Source organism: Myxine glutinosa, chromosome 6 (assembly GCF_964187855.1).
Source record: "Myxine glutinosa chromosome 6, kmMyxGlut1.1, whole genome shotgun sequence".
NCBI lineage: Eukaryota > Metazoa > Chordata > Myxini > Myxiniformes > Myxinidae > Myxine > Myxine glutinosa.
Window position 1 is genome coordinate 157,376,300 of NC_136266.1, and position 19,588 is coordinate 157,395,887.

At 47.5% G+C, this 19,588-nt stretch overlaps 1 protein-coding gene across 1 annotated transcript in view; it reads right to left on the minus strand.

Moving 5' to 3' along the window:
* The window catches only part of LOC137417416 (zinc finger protein 362-like), a 111,669-nt gene that overhangs the window by 50,798 nt on the left and 41,283 nt on the right, over positions 1–19,588 (minus strand). Inside the window, exon 2 of the mRNA XM_068103317.2 lies at positions 321–384. Within this exon, the coding sequence (XP_067959418.1) occupies positions 321–383 (63 nt within the window). The 5' untranslated portion in view covers position 384. The remainder of the gene's footprint in view (positions 1–320; positions 385–19,588) is intronic.

Genomic DNA, 19,588 nt, shown 5'->3' on the forward strand with positions numbered 1-19,588 from the left:
TAAAGACAGGCAAATCCACGATAACCCAACACCACAGCTCTACGTCAGGTCAACCTACAAGTTCTTCAAGCCTGATTGTGACTGAATGCTCTAAAAAAAAAAATCCAACACAAGAATAAACAGGTTTTGCGACTTCAGTGGACAGCAGATATATATATATATGTCATTCATAAAAGTTCTGCACAATGCCTGCGGTGAACAATTTCGTCAACAGCTCTTGCATCATTAACTCCATTCACCAGAAATATATTCCTTTACATCCCAACGTGCTGCTGAAGAAACAGAAAGAAAAATCTTCCCGATAGTCCTTTCCCAAGTACCTGGTTTGACATTGCCGGAGGATGCGGCCAGAAGTAGGGGCTGTTAAATCTTGGTTCTGCCATTCTGAAAAGGAAAAGAACCACCTAAGCCATGCAGCCATGTAAGAACAAAACAGCCATGCAACTTGAAGATACCTGAAAGAACAACCACGGCGGAGCGTCTCGTACTTGTTTCACTTTAATGTGCCGAAAATCCAACCTGAACTTCCTTGAGGCAGCGTGAAGAACTATTTGTACACTGGTGGGGAACAACACTGCGTGTGCTATTAGGCTTCCTTAATTTTTACCTCCAACATGCTGCCATCATCACCGAAACGGATGCGATTGCACAATAACTTCCTCAGATGTCTTAAAGTCATGAACAAAAAAAGGAACTATTTCGAACAATATCCGGACTATGCAAGTACAGTCGTTATAATTCCTGGGATCACAGAGTTAGATCAATGCTTGACGATATTCACACGTTGGATTGGCATGGCCTTTCAAAGTAGTCGGGGCAGGAATTTTGAATTTAGCGAGGGTGCCAGCACAAGACGTCATGGGAAGAATAGCGTGCACCTGTCAATGTCAGCAGGGGTGACAGCCACCTCAACGTTCTTACTGATGACGGCACACTTATTGATGAAGCGTGCTCTTTGCAAAGCACCAGGCTGATAGTTTACAGTCTGGTCGGAAATGGACCCCAGAATGGGTCTCACTCCGTACCTTCAAAATCGAATCGGCTGGTTCTTGTCAACTACCCAACTCATCCACCGAGTTTTGTCATAACCTGTCCACAACTTTTTGAAATATCATGCCATGTATCATTTTTGGTCAATGTCTCAATAGTGAAGAATCACTTGAAAAATCAAAAACTTCTCATATCCGGCTGGATCCAGATCTTCACCAATATCGAATACATTTGTCCTCGTCACACACCCAACCTGTCCACCAAGTTTCGTTCGAATCGGTCCATAACCTTTTGAGATGTGCTACTCACAAACAACCAAACAGGAGTGAAGACACAACCTCCGTCCAACTTTGGTGGTGGATATAATTACAGTACAGTATTGTGACAACTTGGGAAAACATAGTGGTGTAGCGGGAATGGTGATAGGGGGTAACGGGTGTAAAATGGACCAGTTATGCCATTAATAAATGTGTGCTTTCTTTGTGAAAATGAGAGAGCACATGTCGAAGTTTGGAGGTGATAGCCGTGACCCTTCCCCACTATAATGTGTCGAAATGCTTTTTTTTTCTGTACTATGCCGAGGCTCATATAAGAGCTGACACACAGAAACATATCATAAAGGCAGCAGGAGGTCTGTGAAAGAAATATGGCGGGGGGGGGGGGGGGGGAGTACGCAGGATAAACAAGATGGACATCAAAGGGACTTTTAAGAAATAAAACAAGGAAATTGAAGGAGGTGGAGTTGGGGTGTTTTAACGGGGGTATCAAAGATCGAGGTTTTACATGGGGGAAAATAAGAGATGGTGGTGAACAGCTGTTTTAAAGACCTGGAGGGAGGAGTGGGATTGAAGAGAGTGTGGGAGTTTGTTCCAGAGGCGCGAGAAAAGAGGAATGAAAGAGTGAAGGTGAGCAGAGAGTCTTGATTTTGGTAGTTTCACCAGAAGATGGTTTCTGGCAGATCTTGTGCATCCTACAGGAATATTTGGGGGACAGACAGAGCTGGGGGAGCTAGGCCGGAGAGGAGTCGGTAGAAGACAAAGACCACCAACCTGCCTGCGGTGAGAGACTGAAAGGCCCTCAGAATCAGCTTCATCGCGGGAGATTCCAATGATTCAGAATGCTTTGGTTTCTACAGTATGAAGCCGAGCTAGGTGTGAGGCAGGAGCATCGGCCCAGAGGGGCGAGCGGTATTCCATTGAGCTGCGGATGAAAGCCTTGTGTGTGGTGAGGAGCTCAGGTGTGCGAAGGAAGGACTTTGCACGACGGAGAATGCCCAGTCGGCGACTGGCTTTGGAGGCCAGCTTGGAAATGTGGTTTTCCCAGGAAAGATCATGGCAGATAGTGAGACCCAAAAGCTTGAGCGACAGAACTTCTTTGAGAAGATTGTCGATGAAGTAGATGGGAGGGTTTTCCAGATGGTCTTTTCGGAGAGACATAATAAGCGTGTGAGATTTGTCAGGATTGAATGACATGTTCCATGTGTTTGACCAGTTTGTGATTTTGGCCAAGTCTGCAGGGAGGCTGCAGACTGCCGATCTGAGGGTGAGAGTCGTCAGCAAAAAGATAGAAAGGATTTTCCAGAGAGTCGGAGAGATCATTGATGAAGATTACAAAAAGCACAGGGCCCAGAACACTGTCTTGAGGATCTCCAGCCTGAACAGGAAGGGGAGATGAGAGAATTAATTCCATTCAGGGCACACGTTAAGTGCGACCTGAGAGGAAGTCTGCAAGCCATGTGTGGAGGTTTCCATGGATACTGTAGGAGGAGAATTTGGTCAGCAGGGCGGGGTGCCAGACCGTATTGAAGGCACGAGATATGTCAAGGGATACAGCTCTGATTTCCTGAGGACCTCCATCCATTGTTGAGACAGCAGAAGCAGCATGTCCAGAGTAGAGTCAAAATTAATGATCAGAGATCAAGCCATTGGAGAAGAGGAAGGATTTCATATCCGAAGCGATGATGGATTCCATGACCTTGCTGATGATTGGGAGCAGGCTGATTGGTCTGTAGTTGCAAGGATCTGTTTTTGCACCTTTTTTGTGTGAAGCGGTAATGTTTGCTGAATTCCAAACAGATGGCAGATGACCTTGAACAAAAGAGAGGGTGAAGAGAACAGAGAGAGGGAGTGAAAGAGCGGCAGAGCAGGATTTTAGGACCCGTGGGCTGATGCCGTCTCGTCCAGTTGCAGATTCAGAGTCGAGGATTGACAGAAACTTCTCCACCTTGTTGGGAGAGAAGGACACAGAGTCCAGGAGTAGCTGCGTAAAACTGGGTAAGGTGGGTACAGAGAGAGATGGGTTTGGGATACAATATTTTGAGGCAAACACGGAGTTGAGGCATTCGGCTTTGTCACGTGCAGTGTCAGCTGTGTAGCCGTTTGAGGTAAGGGAAGGGATGGAAGGGGAATAAACACCAGAAACAGATTTGACCAGACGCCACCAGGATTTGGAGGAGGGAGACAGGTTTGAGAGTTCAGTCTTGAGAGTAGAGAGATATTGTTTCCTGGCTCTCCTGAGGGTAGACACACACTTGTTCCGAGCTTTGTGGAAGGAATGGAGATTGCCTTCCGTTGGATTTGCCTTCCAGGAAACAAAGGCAAGTTTTTTCAGGGCAACTGCCTCACCACAAGATTCAGTGTACCATGGACGGGAGGAAGGGTAAGACAACTGAAGACGAGATGGGATAAATCTGTGCATGAGAGAGAGCAGTTTACTTTGGAAGAATTCCCAGCAAGAGTTAATGTCAGAGGCAGTAGAGATGGGAGACCAGTCCAGATTGGAGACCAGTCCCAGATGACTGCTTGAAGACCATGCCAGTCGGTCTGAGTGAAATGCCGGACTCGTCGGCGCTGAGGAGGCTCTCTGAGAATGGCCAGAGAGATGTCCACTTCAACAAGCACATGATCAGATGAGCCGATTGGAGCAGAAGAAGAGCAGCAGACATTTGCAGGGAAGTTAGTCATAACCAAGTGAATAAGAGATGATGTACCATTGACTGAGATCCGGGTCAGGAAGTTGACAAATTGGGACAGTCCCAAAGAGTCGCAGAAGTCCTTTTCTAAGGGGCCATGGCAGGTGAGAGAGGAACCCACACCCAGCCAGCTGGCATGATGACAGTTGAAGTCGCCACATATGAGGAAGACAGAGTTGGGATGAGTGGATAGAAGTTGGTCCATGTTGTCAGACAGCGAGATGTAAATGGAGTTATCACTGTATGGAGGATGGTACAACACACATATGAACAAAAAGGTGGGAGCAGAGGGGAATCTGTAGCCAGAGGTACTCCTGGTGGTGGGGTGGAGAGAGGGCAGTGCAGGGAGAGTGAGGAAGAGAGTTTTTGATAAAGATAGCAACCCCACCTCCAGGACGAGGCTCAGGTCTATCATACCGGAGGTGGGAGTAACCATGGAGATATTAAGGAATCAAAGACTTCTTGAAGGAGGAAAGTTGAGCGGATCAAGTCTTGTTTGTCAGTTGCAATCTATATGGAGAGATCTGTCAGGTTAGAGAGAAGGCCCCCAATGTTTGAGGTCGACAATGTTAAGGAGAAGAGAGGGCAGGAGGCGTTGCGTACAAGAGAGGGGAGGGAAGGGGTAGGGAGAGCTGTTGACAGTGTGTAAGAGATTGTGCACAATAGCTCGGAGAGAGGGCAGGATGAGGGGAAGGAGGACAAAAGGCAAGGTGGTGATAGGATGAGGAACAGTGAGGAGTAATATGAGAGGGGACAGAGGGAAGTAGAAGATTGGAGGAGGTGAAGGAATGAGTTGGAAGAGAGGTGGGGGAAGGAGGCAGCATTGTGGATGTGTGGCGAGGGGCAGCAATGAAAAGGGGGAGGGGGAGGGGAGAATGGGAGAGATTTGAACAGGAGGGGAGACAGGGGAGATTGGAAGGAAGAGGGTGAGGGGGGGGAGCTTAGGAGAGAGGCGCAAGGGAATCTTGGAGGGGGAAGAGAGCGATGCTTGCAAGGAGGGAATTTGCTGAATATATAGGGAGGGGTGAAAGGGAAGCTTTGATAGGGAGGGAAGACAATGAGAGAAGGCATGGCTATGGGGTGGGAGGTGGGAGAGGGGAAAGATGAGACTGGGTAGTGGTATGTTGAAGATGTAAACAGGCGGGGGGTAAGCCCCAGCAAATCCCACTCCCTCCCCTCCCTCGCCCCCACCACCCGCCAAGGATAGCAAAAGTAAAGCCCTGAGACCTTGTGTCAAGGTAAGAGCTGTGCCCATGCTGACAACCGCCATGACCAGCAGGAAACCGCTTACAACTACGGATGTGGCGAGAGGCTCTAAGAGGTTGGATGGAGCTCGCCAATAAGTGCATGGTCCCGAAGTAAGAAAAGCGAGGGGTGGGGACAGATGCAGGGAGTTCAGCAGTGATGGCACAAAGGGGTGGGGGGGGGGGGCTCAAAGTTGGAGTGGAGAGTTGAGGGAGAGACATTCCGTGGAGCCCAGACAGTTTGGCAAAGTGGACAAACGAGGAAGGAATAAGTGACGCCAGATATGTGCGCATCGTCCAGTGGCTTGGAGTCCACATGCGGTCTCTCCCGTCAAAGACCCTCTCTCTCTCCCCCCCCCCCCCCCCCCCCTCATTCTCTTTCACCAACAGCCATGCCAACTCCGTACAGGCATCGTGTGGGGACAAGGGTTTTCTTGTGTGTCTCCTCACCTATCCTTGTCTAAATCTTCATGGTGCGACTGAGTAAGCTATCGTGCAAGCCGTCGCAGTTTGTGGGCACAGGGGAAATATTTTTGCCACCAAATCTCACTAGGAGGGTTAAATTTGTGGTACGTTTCCCTGGAGTTCACACCAGGTCCAAGTCCTTTTTAAATGGAGAAATTACCAAAGGCAACATATCTCATTAGTGTTTTTGTTCATCGGAAACTGAAGAAGAGATCTGTTCGGCTTTCCCGGCGGACAAAAGGTAAAATATACTCAGAGGCAAAAGTTATTGTGACATGGAATTTTTTCATTGGTAATCTTGTGAATGAATTTTTGGATTTGAACCAGAGAAAGAGTATGTTAAAATGGTCGAAGAAACGCAACCAAGCAGTTGTTGTTCAAATTGCATGAAATTTGCAAGAAGCATGACATATTCGAGAAAAATGGCCAGCAATGTTCACTTTAAAAGGCCAGACAACCAGACGCTTATCATTTCCACTCAATGCAGTCTTAAGAAGTGCAGAAGTCAGAAAAACACCTCTATTCATCGTTTTGGAATAAGTTCGACATGCCACGCCTCGGGGAAAATGACAGATGGAGAGCTATAGGTATGCTTCAGTCTGGTACCTCGCAGCGTGATGTTGCTCGTCGATTCAACGTCCATAGAAACACCATTTGGCACAGCTTCACCGAGCTGACGGTAGGACACGTGTCTACAGGTGCACAGGTAAACGTTACATCAGGCCATGTGTTCTGGAAGGGAATCGTTTTGGAGGTGGGGGCGTTATGATCTGGGGTGGGATAACAGCTGCAGCAAGAACGCCAATGATTGTGATTGAGGGGAACTTGAATGCTGTGAGGTACCGAGACGAGATTTTGCAAATGGCCGCTTTACCGTTTTTGCAACAGAACGGCCCTAGAGTGACGTATCAACACGATAATGCCAGACCACACGTTGCTCGAGTTGTACAGCAGTATTTTAATCAGAACAATGTTAATGTGTTACCCTGGCCTGCAAGATCCCCTGATTTGTCACCCATTGAACACGTCTGGGATGAAATGGAGCGACGTTTACGACGTCATCCGAATCCTCCAAAAACGCTGCAGGAACTCCGCCAAATCCTTCCTCGGATATGGAATGATCTTCCCAAGGACTTTCATCGACGTTTAGTGGCCTCAATGAGGCGAAGGTGCCAGGCCTGCATCAATGCACAAGGTGGACACACTCGCTACTGACTGTGTGAACTTTGCTTGTGAACCCCCTCTTGTGTTGTGGCTCATTTGCATATGCCAGGTGCACTGTTCTTCTGGACTGTTGATCGTTACCATACCTTGAAACATTTGTCTTTCCATGTAATAACATTTCATTCGCGGCAGTAAAAGTTTAACACTGATTCTGTTTGTTGTTTGTGTGTCACAATAACTTTTGCCTTTGAGTATATTTGACCTCGTGTCCACCTCACAGTTCACAGAATAGCAGTATTAAGGTTGATAATATTTTTTTAAATTATGGTACTAATGAGGAGTCCTGTTTGGCATTCCTATCCGAGTACAAAGTTCACGATGCTGAGATCCCAATTTAGAATCCCAAAACTGTGGCGACCCATCCATGGTCTACTAGCGCCTGTGTGTGTGTTCTAGTAACTCATGTGCTGTGTAAATAATAATGTCTTCCAATGTTCCTTTCCCAAATGCAACAGATGCACAAGCTCCTCCTTTGACCCTTAGACACCATAGAAAGAAAACAAATAGAATAGAATAAGGCAACATCGTTTCGGAGTCAGGCCACAAGCCTGGGAGTGTTCACTTTCAATTTCCCAACTTGGAGTTACTGGATTCTTACAGCATTCAGCATTTGTCAAGAATAACTGCAGTTCATGAAAAAGTGGTTCAAACTTTAGTGAGAGTAATGAAACCCAAACCAATATGTCACATAACACAGTTACAAGAAACATAATTTCAATACAACACAGGTCATCAGCAATGTATACCATAAGCAAAACCAGGACGGCACTCGGGAGAGGGCATACCTCCACCAGGCTGAACAGTTTATGTTTTGTATCCGACTGATAGGCCGGATCTGGATTCGGACCTGAATAAAAATCGAATCAGCTTGTTCTTTGAAACTAACCAACTCGTCCACCAAGTTTAGTCATAACTCGTCCAGAACTTTTTAAAATATCATGTTATTTATCGCTTTTCGCCTGATCTCTCAATGATGAAAATCACTTAATAATTAAATAATTATCGTATCCGACTCCATATTCAGATCTTCACCAAAATTTAATTGATTAGTCGTTGTCAGACACCCAACCGGTCCACCAAATTTCGTCCAAATCCGTCCACAACCTTTTGAGATATCTTGCGAACCGCGAAGTATCATTTTTGGCCCTATCTCCCAATGGTGAGGAATCGCTTTAAAATTCTAGTAGCCGGATCCGAATCTGGATCTTCATGAAAATCTAATCATTTCGTCCTTGTGGCATACGCTACATCTCTGCCAAATTTCGTCCAAATCCGTCCACAACTTTTTGAGATATCTTGCGAAACGCGAAGTATCGTTTTTGGCCCTATCTCCCAATGGTGAAGAATCGCTTAAAAATTCTAGTAGCCGGATCCGAATCTGGATCTTCATGAAAATCTAATGATTTCGTCCTTGTGACATACGCTACATCTCTGCCAAATTTCGTCCAAATCCGTCCACAACCTTTTGAGATATCTTGCGAACCGCGAAGTATCGTTTTTGGCCCTATCTCCCAATGGTGAAGAATCGCTTTAAAATTCTAGTAGCCGGATCCGAATCTGGATCTTCATGAAAATCTAATCATTTCGTCCTTGTGACATACGCTAGATCTCTACCAGATTTCGTCCAAATCCGTCCACAACTTTTTGAGATATCTTGCAAACCGCAAAGTATCGTTTTTGGCCCTATCTCCCAATGGTGAAGAATCGCTTAAAAATTCTAGTAGCCGGATCCGAATCTGGATCTTCATCAAAATCTAATCATTTCGTCCTTGTGACATACGCTAGATCTCTGCCAAATTTCGTCCAAATCCGTCCACAACTTTTTGAGATATCTTGCGAACCGCGAAGTATCGTTTTTGGCCCTATCTCCCAATGGTGAAGAATCGCTTAAAAATTCTAGTAGCCGGATCCGAATCTGGATCTTCATGAAAATCTAATCATTTCGTCCTTGTCACATACGCTACATCTCTGCCAAATTTCGCCCAAATCCATCTACAACTTTTTGAGATATCCTGCTATGCATCGTTTTTGGCCCTATCTCCCAATGGTGAAGAATCGCTTTAAAATTCTAGTAGCTGGATCCGAATCCAGATCTTCATCAAAATCTAATCATTTCGTCCTTGTCAAACACCCAACCGGTCCACCAAGTTTCGCCCAAATCCGTCCACAACTTTTTGAGATATCCTGCTATGCATAGTTTTTGGCCCGATCTCCCAATGGTGAAGAATCGCTTAAAAATTCTAGTAGCCGGATCCGAATCCAGATCTTCATCAAAATCTAATCATTTCGTCCTTGTGACATATGCTACATCTCTGCCAAATTTGGTCCAAATCCGTCTACAACTTTTTGAGATATTTTGTTCACAAACAGACAAACAGACGGGGGTGAAAACATAACCTCCATCCACCTTTGGTGGCGGAGGTAAAAATACCATGGAATACAATATTCCAAGCACAATGCAGACGCCAATAAGAAGGAAGTGGAAAATTTTGAAAACGCATCAGGATCTTAAGAGAGCTTTCACAGAATGCCAAACTGAGACAGTTCTTCGAGCGCACAAGCACAAATGCTTTCCAGCTATGAAAGCAAAGAGCTTGGCACACATGTCTGCCCAGGCGAAGAAAGGCTCAATTTCTCAAGCATTCTCAAACATCTCTCAGCAGTTGATGACGAAAGATGGAGTAATGTAAGATGTAACATATTGATTGTTAAAACCACAATATGGTACCACGGATGTGGTATTGCATGGATCACAACTACTGTAAATAATGATCAAAAAAAGGATTTTCTGCAAATCTATAATGAAGAGTAGGACATTGTGAGGTTGTATAGTATATAAAATGTGGTGACGGATATATAAATAAATACATCATATAATTCTCTGTCCAACTGCCCAAGTCACGTGAGATGGCGGCCACGCTTTTACCGTTCTCGAGCTGTACGATTATTTTCATCTTTAACTCCATGTCGATCTCCTTCCTCTTCTTTTTCTCCGATCCATCAATGGATGCACTCTTCCTCTTGCTAGACATGATGATGGCAGTACGGTACACATACACTTATAGGCGATGGAGCGTAAGGGATGTTGTCAGCGGGAGGCACAAGGAGCAACTGAGATCTTTGCGACGGTCGTAAGTGCGAGTCCTCGTAAGTCGCCTATGTCGTAACTCGACGAGAGTTTCTATATATACATACTGTATATATATACCAGCAGAAGTAACCGGCGTTGCTGGGAGGGGGGAGGGAGGGGAGGAGGGGAGGGGGGGAGGAGGGGAGGAGGAGGGGAGAGGGGGGAGGGGAGGAGGAGGGGAGAGGAGGGAGCGGGAGGGGAGGGGGAAGGGGAGAGGAGGGGAAGGGGAGGAGGGAGGGGGAGGGGGGAATGGGGGGAAGGGGAAAGGGTGGAAGGGGGGAGGGGGGAAGCAGGAGAGGCAGGGGAGTGGCTCACATTTCTGAGTGAATGTGGCTCACGTTTCTGAGTGAATGTGGCTCACATTTCTGAGTTAAGTGTGATGCCGATCAGGAAGAAGAAGAAGCCGTACTACCAAATTCGTACACTTCCGGAATTGTTTGATTTATTTGTATTCAAATGTCTGGTAATTGTTTTGGATTTATTTATGTGAATGTGTACTTGTATATAACTGTCATTAATTTAAAAAGGCTTCCGCACTACCGAGCGATTTTTTTTTGCTACGGCGATTTTGCTACGTAGCGTAGCGTACGGCGTAGCGATTTGCTACGGTTTTGAGATTTGCCTATATTGATCATTAAAGGTTAAAGGGTTGCCCCCCATAGTTAGTCCACGAGCAACACGTAGGCCACCTGTAGTATTAGTTATGACATAGTATGTGTAAGTATAGGCCATTTCCCCTAGTAATATCTGCGTTGTGTAAAGACATGAGTTTAGGTCCTGGTCATTTTGCGTCCACCCTCCAATTCCACCTCTATGGGCATAATTGATCCCGTGCCCCATTTGGCTGACCCACTCATTTGTTACGCTTTGGCTGCCCGCAGCATTTGTTACGCTTTGGCTGCCCGCAGCATTTTGCTGCCCTTTGCTCACTCACGAGTCGAGTAACACGAGGTAGGCCTGAGGAGGAGGAGGAGCGCAGGGTCGGGGTGGGGGCGGCGTCGAGGCGGAGCGTCAGAGGCGATGACGGTAAGAGCCACCAGCCAACCAGGGCTCAAACGGCATGGCGTGATAGGGTGTGGAGAGGCGCGTCTGGTGAGTTCTAGAAGGTTCGCGGGGCGTGCCTATATAAGTGATTGCTCAAAGCCCTTGAAAGGACTTACCAGCAGGACTTGAAGGTCTCGCAGAGAAAAGGACTTGCTACCGGAGGACTAGCGCTGGAGGACTGAGAGAACTCGCGGGCACACGGTATTGGTGTAAAGACTTGTGTGGAGAGAACTTGACTCGCATCACTCGCTTTGGAGGCATTGAACTGTAACTCGCGCAGTATAACGCACGTGCCCGAGGAGAGTAAGAAGAGGCGTTGAGTACACGGCTGCAACCAGACGCGCCGGTGGCGAATAGCGCCTACCTCAGCCACGCGAGTAAATGCGGTAATAGCCGCCAGTGATAACCACTAACCGCCGAAGTCCGATCCCTACCAAATCGCCCCGTATTAACCCTTATGCGCCAAACGACACGCGGAGAGCTCCTGCCTTCCCTACTTACCATTTCCACGAGACGAGCCGGAGACCGGAGGGAGCTGCACGAGAGCCATCCTTGGACACGGGCCATCACCCTGCAGCTGCAAGCCCCGTGTGAGTGTGTGTGTGACGGGCCCGTTTGTTCTGGGTATTAAGTTAAGACTGTTTCAAGGCTGCACTGTGTCCTCTTTTCTCTGAACCATTGTGAATAGTGTAAATAAATCTTGTTATTCCTTTCTTCCCAATTTGATCGCCTTTGTGATTTCTCCATTGGCTAAGCGTGGTACGAATAAGATCGCTAGAACCGGGTTCACCATGTAAACAGCACGGATCGCGTGTACGCACCGCTCGGCGTCTCAACACGCGTGATTCATGCGGGGCTTATTTCCTCATTTCAGGGCAGCGCAAGTAATTAGGTAATAGCGATTCTAGTCCTAATACCCGATTTCACGCTGTCCGGGAAGGACGTCATAGGTCCCGGGTCCTGTCGGCCAGTCAAAGACAAGGGGACTAATCCCCCCTTGATAAGGGGAGAAGGCCGGCGACGAGATCCACAAAAATATACAGTCACGTGAAAAAGTAAGTACACCCCATGTAAAGTTTTGACTTTTTCAACATATTTCAACATACAGCTATTTGATCTTCATTTCAACAATATTGATAGATAAAGGTGATATAATATAACAAATATCATGAAACATTTACATTTTGTAGTCCATTGTATAATTTAAATAAACATAAATGCAAATTTCGCATGTGGAAAAAGTAAGTACACCCCTACATTTATCACTACTTCAAATACCTAAAATTTGAATCAGGTGCACCAGCTCAGGTGCAAATGATTAGAACATCGTTAGAGACGATCTTGGAGGAACCTGTCTTATTTAAACCTCAGACATTTAGTTTGGTTTGCTCTTTGTTGTTGAAGTGTGCAGCATCACCATTCCTAGATCAAAAAAGCTCTCTGAGGCCTTCAGAAAGAAGGTTATAGATGCCTACGAGTCTGGGAAGGGATTTAAAAAGATCTCCAAACAATTTGAAATCAATCATTCGACTGTCCGGAAGATCATCTACAAGTGGAGACGATTCCAAACAACTGCCAACTTGTTCAGGCCAGACCGCCCCAGCAAGTTTAGCCCGAGAGCAGACCGCAAGATGCTGAAATAAGTCTCTAAGAATCCCAGAATGTCATCATGGGACCTACAGGTAGCTCTTGCCACTGTTGATGTCAAAGTGCACACATGTACCATTAGAAAGAGGCTGCTCAAATTTGATCTACATGGGAGGAAACCTTCGCTGTTCAGAAAGAACATCAGGAAAAGACTAAAGTTTGCCAATGAACACCAAGGCAAAGACCAGCACTTCTGGAACAATGTGCTCTGGACAGATGAGTCAAAGGTGGAGCTATTTGGCCACAGTACCAGAAGACATGTTTGGCGAAAACCAAAGACAGCATTTGACCACAAGAACCTGATACCAACTGTAAAGCATGGTCGTGGAAATATTATGGTTTGGAGCAGCTTTGCTGCATCGGGGCCTGGGCAGCTCACCATCATAGAATCCACGATGAATTCTTCATTGTACCAGAGGGTTCTTGAGGATAATGTGAGGCCATCTGTCGGAAAGTTGAAGCTGAACCGAAGGTGGACCTTGAACATGACAATGAACCTAAACATAACAGTAAATCCACCAAGGAATGGCTGAAAAGAAAGAAATGGAGGGTTCTGGAATGGCCAAGTCAAAGCCCGGATCTAAATCCCATCGAGATGTTGTGGGGGGATTTGAAACGAGCTGTGCATGCAAGAAACCCCTCAAACATCGCACAGCTGAAAGAATTCTGCATGGAGGAGTGGGCAAAAATTTCTCCCAGTCGATGTCAGAGACTGGTAGACAGTTATAAGAAACGCCTACTTGAGGTTGTTTCTGCCAAAGGGGGCAATACCACCGATGAGAGCCAAGGGTGAACTTAATTTTTCCACATGCGAAATTTGCATTTATGTTTATTTAAATTATACAATGGACTACAAAATGTAAATGTTTCATGATATTTGTTATATTATATCACCTTTATCTATCAATATTGTTGAAATGAAGATCAAATAGTTGTATGTTGAAAAAGTCAAAACTTTACATGGGGTGTACTTACTTTTTCACATGACTGTATATGTAAATATATATATATATATATATATATATATATATATATATATATATATATATATATATATATATATACATATATACATACATACATACATACATACATACATACATACATACATACATATATATATATATATATATATATACATATACATACATATACATATATATACATATATATACATATATATACATATATATACATATATATACATATATATATATATATATATATATATACATATAAATATATATATACATACATATTGTTACAGACGTGGCTTGGATGTTATTTACCGAGCGGTTTTATGGTATGACCACGTCTGCACAAGTTACCCGATTGTGCCCGAACGTTGACTAATCGCGCTATGCTAGACCAATGAAGGAAAAAGAAGACACACGGCTGGAATTAATACGACACGACACCAGGGATACGGTTCTCAAAGGTTGTTATTACAATAATGCGGAAGGTTTAGATTACAGGGACAAGAGGGAAACATAGGAAGGTGGGCACTTAAACACACTTATATTAACCCCAACGGACGACAGATAAACGGGACAAGGCTCACTCACACGGGGTTTGATGGCAAAGAAAGCGGGTAGCGATCGCTCCAGGTGCACCTGGGCTCAGGGCAGGATCACGTACGGTCCAGTTTAAGAGATGCGGTGGAGGTATTGCAGCGCTCGAGGGGTGGCGACTTCTCTCTCCAGGCTGGGGGCGCATCTGACGTCACATCCGGCGCGGGGCCGCGTATATCCGGCGGGGAGTGACACGCCCTCGGCTCGTTAGCTCCGCCTCGTGGAATCGGCACGTTGCTTCTCATTGGGTGCGTGCGGGGGGTTTACCAGGCTCCGCCCTTGACGAGGAGCTGACAAGGAGCCCCTTCGTGGTAACCCCGTGGAGCGCATGGTCTGGAGCTAATCGAGCCGGTGTGAGGACGCATCCTCCCCCGCTCCGCCGCCATCTCCTCTGTTGTTGTTGTAATTGTTGGGGAAGAAGATGGAAGGAGGTATGGGAAAGGTCCTAAACTCACTACTGATGCCATATAATCACATTCTGGTGCAACGAAGAGTCATAATTAATGGAGACGAGGCCTTAACTGACATAGAATAAGAATAACTAGGAAGATGTCCGAAAGTTGTCTACGTGTGGTGCGGTGGACCTGGGCACGACATTTAATGGGGGAATAAGGGGAAGGTCGGCTCTACTGATTGTTATTTACATGCAATGGGACTAGGGAATGGGGGATCGGGGAAAGTTGGGGAGTATTGGAGAAAATAGGGGAATATTTACAAGCGGATATGGAGGCCAAATTCCATATTCGCAACATTGCACCCTTCTCTACCCTCGGGGCGTCCCGACCCGATAAATTTTTACCTACTTTAGTGTGGCACGCAATGTAGTTCCCTCTACCATTAACTCTACCCTGAGTGCGACAGTTTTACAGATATTCACAAATGAGTAAATATGTCCCCCTGCGACGTTGCACCCTTCTCCTCACAGAAACACACCCACAGGATAACCGAATCCGGAAAGAATTCGCAAACTAAACATACAGCCGGTAGGGAGCATTATTTACAAGACTACGCTGCTATTTACACTACGATCCAGGACCTGTTTTTGGAGGAACACATGCAGATGTTATGCATAGAGAGAGAGCGCGCTTGCCAACATCGATACACCAACCCACGAGTGCTCTGTGGCCGACGGCCTTTAATAACGTGCAGAGCACCCTTTCCCAGCATCAAAAGCACCACCCCACCACCAATCGGTGCAGTCACCATTGTTCAATGATTAAAAATAAATGCGACAACCCCTAACCCTGCAGGTGTCTCTTGCTCTTCGTGTGGCCTTCAGTGGTGTTAATTAACAGTGGTTCACCTTTATGGCATAGGTGCCACGTTGACCCATAGGTCCATCCCCGGGTGGTGCTTGGCCGCAAACGAACTGCGGTCCATTGTGGGTGGCCACAAACATTGCGGTCCATATGGTGTATCGATCCCGGCAGCAAACAGCGAAAGTGCAGGCCCACAACTGCGCAGCCAGCACCTCTCTCTCCTCTCTCTCTACCCCAAAGCCAGATCCTCGGAGGTGGGAGACAAAAGAAGAAACAAGTGAGTAAGGTGGTAAGGGCGCAAAAGTGCACGCAATGTAAGGTGATGCACACTGGGGGCACATGGGAACCAGGTGAGACAGGTACGTTCCTATCGTACGCCCCCCCCCACCAGGTAACCTACATGGCCCCTCCCTTACCCCTTACTGCATCCACAAAACACAACACTACCCATAAACATCTACTTTACAAATCGACAAACATCCCTACTGTCTTCCCCGTTCCTCCCATAAACCAAATTCGTCTTCTCTCCCTCCTAACCAATCAAATTTGCCATTTTCAACTCTCATCAAAATTTGCCATCTCCAACTGCACATCAAAATTTGCCATCACCAATTCATCATCAGTCCCTCCTAAGGAGGGAGAGATGGAATCACCCCAATGTCTCATCCACGTCGTGATGCGTCTCACAAATCCACAGCAATCTCATTTCCTGCAACAAACAAAGAAAACACAGGTGTGGAGTCATCATCATCACCACAGGTAAGTGGCTGCGTATGGTGCGACAGGTTCATCAATCCTAACTATTTCCTAAATGACTTTAACAACTTTACACTACCCGGGGTCTTTCTCCGGCCAAACCATTGGCCCTCTTACACTATGGGTTCTAAAAACCAATTCCCATTGGCCAAACTGTGGTGCTCTTCAATTTGGGGTCTCACTCCCCCGATTCATCTCCCGGTGCCCTCGTACAATTTCTGGGCTGCGACGTGTACCTCTCCCAGTGGGTCTACCCACCTGCACACCTCCACCACTGCAGTTGCCTCCGAGCTTACCTGCTCCTTACCCTAACCTAACTACCAGGGGAAGGCCCTCTGGCTCTCTCCCCACTCCGTGCCCTCTCTGGCACTGGGCTGCCCGATCCACACCCGGGATCCTCAGGCACCCACTCACAACTACCGGCTCCCAGAGCCCACCTGCGGCCTCACCTGGCCGACATCCTCACAGTGGTGGAGTGCCCAACCAACTACACACACTAACAGGCTACACGCCCAGCCATTTCCACAACACTAATGCACCCATTCACAACACCATTCTGCAACCGCACCACAAATGCCAATATCCAACCACAATTTACCTGCACCCTCTACCTAACACTTACACTACCCGCCCCGGGTACTCGTGAAAGGGGTCCACTCTTCCCCCATCCACACCTTCGCACCACGCACACCACTCCGTACCACTTACTCCAACTCTCTCCACACACCTGTACCTGCACACCTGTGCTCTCACACCTGGTGCCACCTGCACCCTTCTCTCCCCAAGCGCATTCGCGCTGATCCACACACTCACTACTCATACACTGCTCCACACACCTGTCCAGTTGCACACCTGTGCAATCACACCTGTTCAATTCTCACACACACAGCATCATCTCAGCTAACTACTCCCTTCTGAAACTTGCGCTTCCCAGTCGTCCCTTTAAACTATTGCGCTCCCACGTCATTATCATCCACACTAATCTACCTGCGTCCCCACTACAGGTATCAGTCACTAACTAACCTTAACGTCACCTAATGTCAATCCTCGCTAGATCCCTACACACCATATCCTAACCCACCCGGGCTAGTTTTCACTGCCATACACCCCATAAACCTAGTGCTCCTTTGCCCCCCTCCTGTGAGGGATGGTGGATTTGCCATCCCACCACATCGGGGGTCTCTCACTACCAATTTTGCACATCTAATTTCAACAAATTAAAAATTTGCCAATCACTGCCCATCATCTGCCAATCACTACTGCCAATCCCTTGCCAATCATCAAATTTTGTTTTTCTCTAATTTTGGGTCCAAAACACTAACCTCATCACCCAGTCGACTCACTAATACCTCTCGGTGCGCCAATTCCTGTCCAAAGCCCGGCTTCGTAAAGCCAAGCAATGGATGCTGGTTGTTTTGTGCCAGCGGCTGAATGCGTCCGGCACTCGGTGCAGGGACGGGGGCTTACCCGGGCCGAGATCCCACGCATCACCTCGGCGTGGAGCCATCCAATGTCCCGATCTCGACCTGCCGGCACGTCTCAACAAAAAGTGGTCGCCATAACGACCCTTCCTATCCAGCCGCCCGCTCCGCCTATTGGAGCACAGACGTGGCCGTTCAAAGCGAGGCCCAGCGTGGATCGCGCACGGCGGTTCTTTCGAACCCGCCGTGGCTCGGATCCCCGCTGGTGCTCGCGGCACGCGAAGCCCGGCACGCACCGAGGGCCCGCTTCGGCTATAAGTCGTTCTAAACTCTACCCCGTCTAACGTCGATGCTTCACCTGGACGCTTACACCCCGCAGCCCGTTCCTTGCTCACACATCCAGCCGTTTCCATGCTCCTCGTGCCGTTCCTTACACACCCAGGCACACCCATTCCACTCACAGCCTTGGTCACACACCTGACCACCGAACACTTTGGCACACATTCGTTGCTCGCACACCTCACCAATACACCGCTTCGCACCCCCTCCTCGGTCACCTCCTCTGTGACAATCACAGGTGTGCCCTCATTCGCACACCCAACCACGTGCCTCACCACCAACTCCAGCGTGCATTCCCACTCACGCTCTACCATTCCAGGTGTACATCCTTCCATCCCAGGTGTACATCCTCGCTCACCTGTCACAACCAGCTCACTCTCCTTGTCACTCTCACTACTCTCACCTCCACTCGTGACAACGCACTCACCCTTACTCTTGACAGCACACTCTTTCCCCATGCACCTGTCCGTCACACACCTTTCTCGCGCACACTCTCCCGTCACACCCTCTGTAACACTCACCACAGGTGTGCATTCTTCCTTGCCTTTGACAGCGCACTCTTTCCTCATACACCCCAGAGTCGGACTTTCTTGCACACCTCCTTTTTCGCACACCAGACCTGTCGCACACTTCACCAACGGCCTCTCACGAACACCCGGGTCCATCTCGACCCCCAAGCTTATTAAATCCCCTGGCGCATCATACGCACGACCATATTGGTCACCACTTACACCGGGTCCTCTTCCTCTTCGCTTCTCCTCCATCACCTGCGAATCCCTCATCCGGTTAATGAGCACATCATCACGATCCAAACACAGACTTTGGACCAATTCTTTTATCTCCTCTTTTATCTCTTTCTTATCCCCTCTCCGTCGCTTCTTAATTTCGCTCATCCCTTCTTCCACTTCTTCTAATTTGTGCTTCACCTCTTTTATTCCCCGGTACGTCTCCTCAAGCTCATCCTCTAAGGCTACCTTGACCGTTTCCATGTGCGTCCTCACCTGCCGGTCCTTCGTCTCCATAACCTCTATCACCTCGTCCAGCCTCGTTGTCAGTCCCTCACGTACCATCTGACATTCCCTCTTTGTCGCTATCAAGTCGTTTTTTATGTCGTTTTGTGTCGCTTTTAACCCTCCTAATACCGCAGTGTTCCTTTGAACCTGCTCCACTAACTCCGTCTGTCCCACCGTCAGCTGCTCCACCTCCTGCGTCAGGTCCTCTATGCCCCCTTGTAACTTTACAGTCCCCTTTCTCACCTCCTTCTCCATGTGCTCCTTACAGTGCCTCACCTCCTCTCGCACTCCTCCGACCTCCTCACTCACTCCTCTTCTGATCTCCTCTCCCATCACTTGCATCTCCTGCCCAGATGCCACCCTCATCTGCTCCATTTCCTCCCTGTGAGCATCCAGTTTGGTTTCTACCCCCATTCTGACCCCCTCTATCTGCTGCTCCATTTGTTTAACTTCCCTTTCCGCTTGGTCCCTCATGTCCCTCAATTTGCCTTCCATACTGTTTTCTAACCCCTCT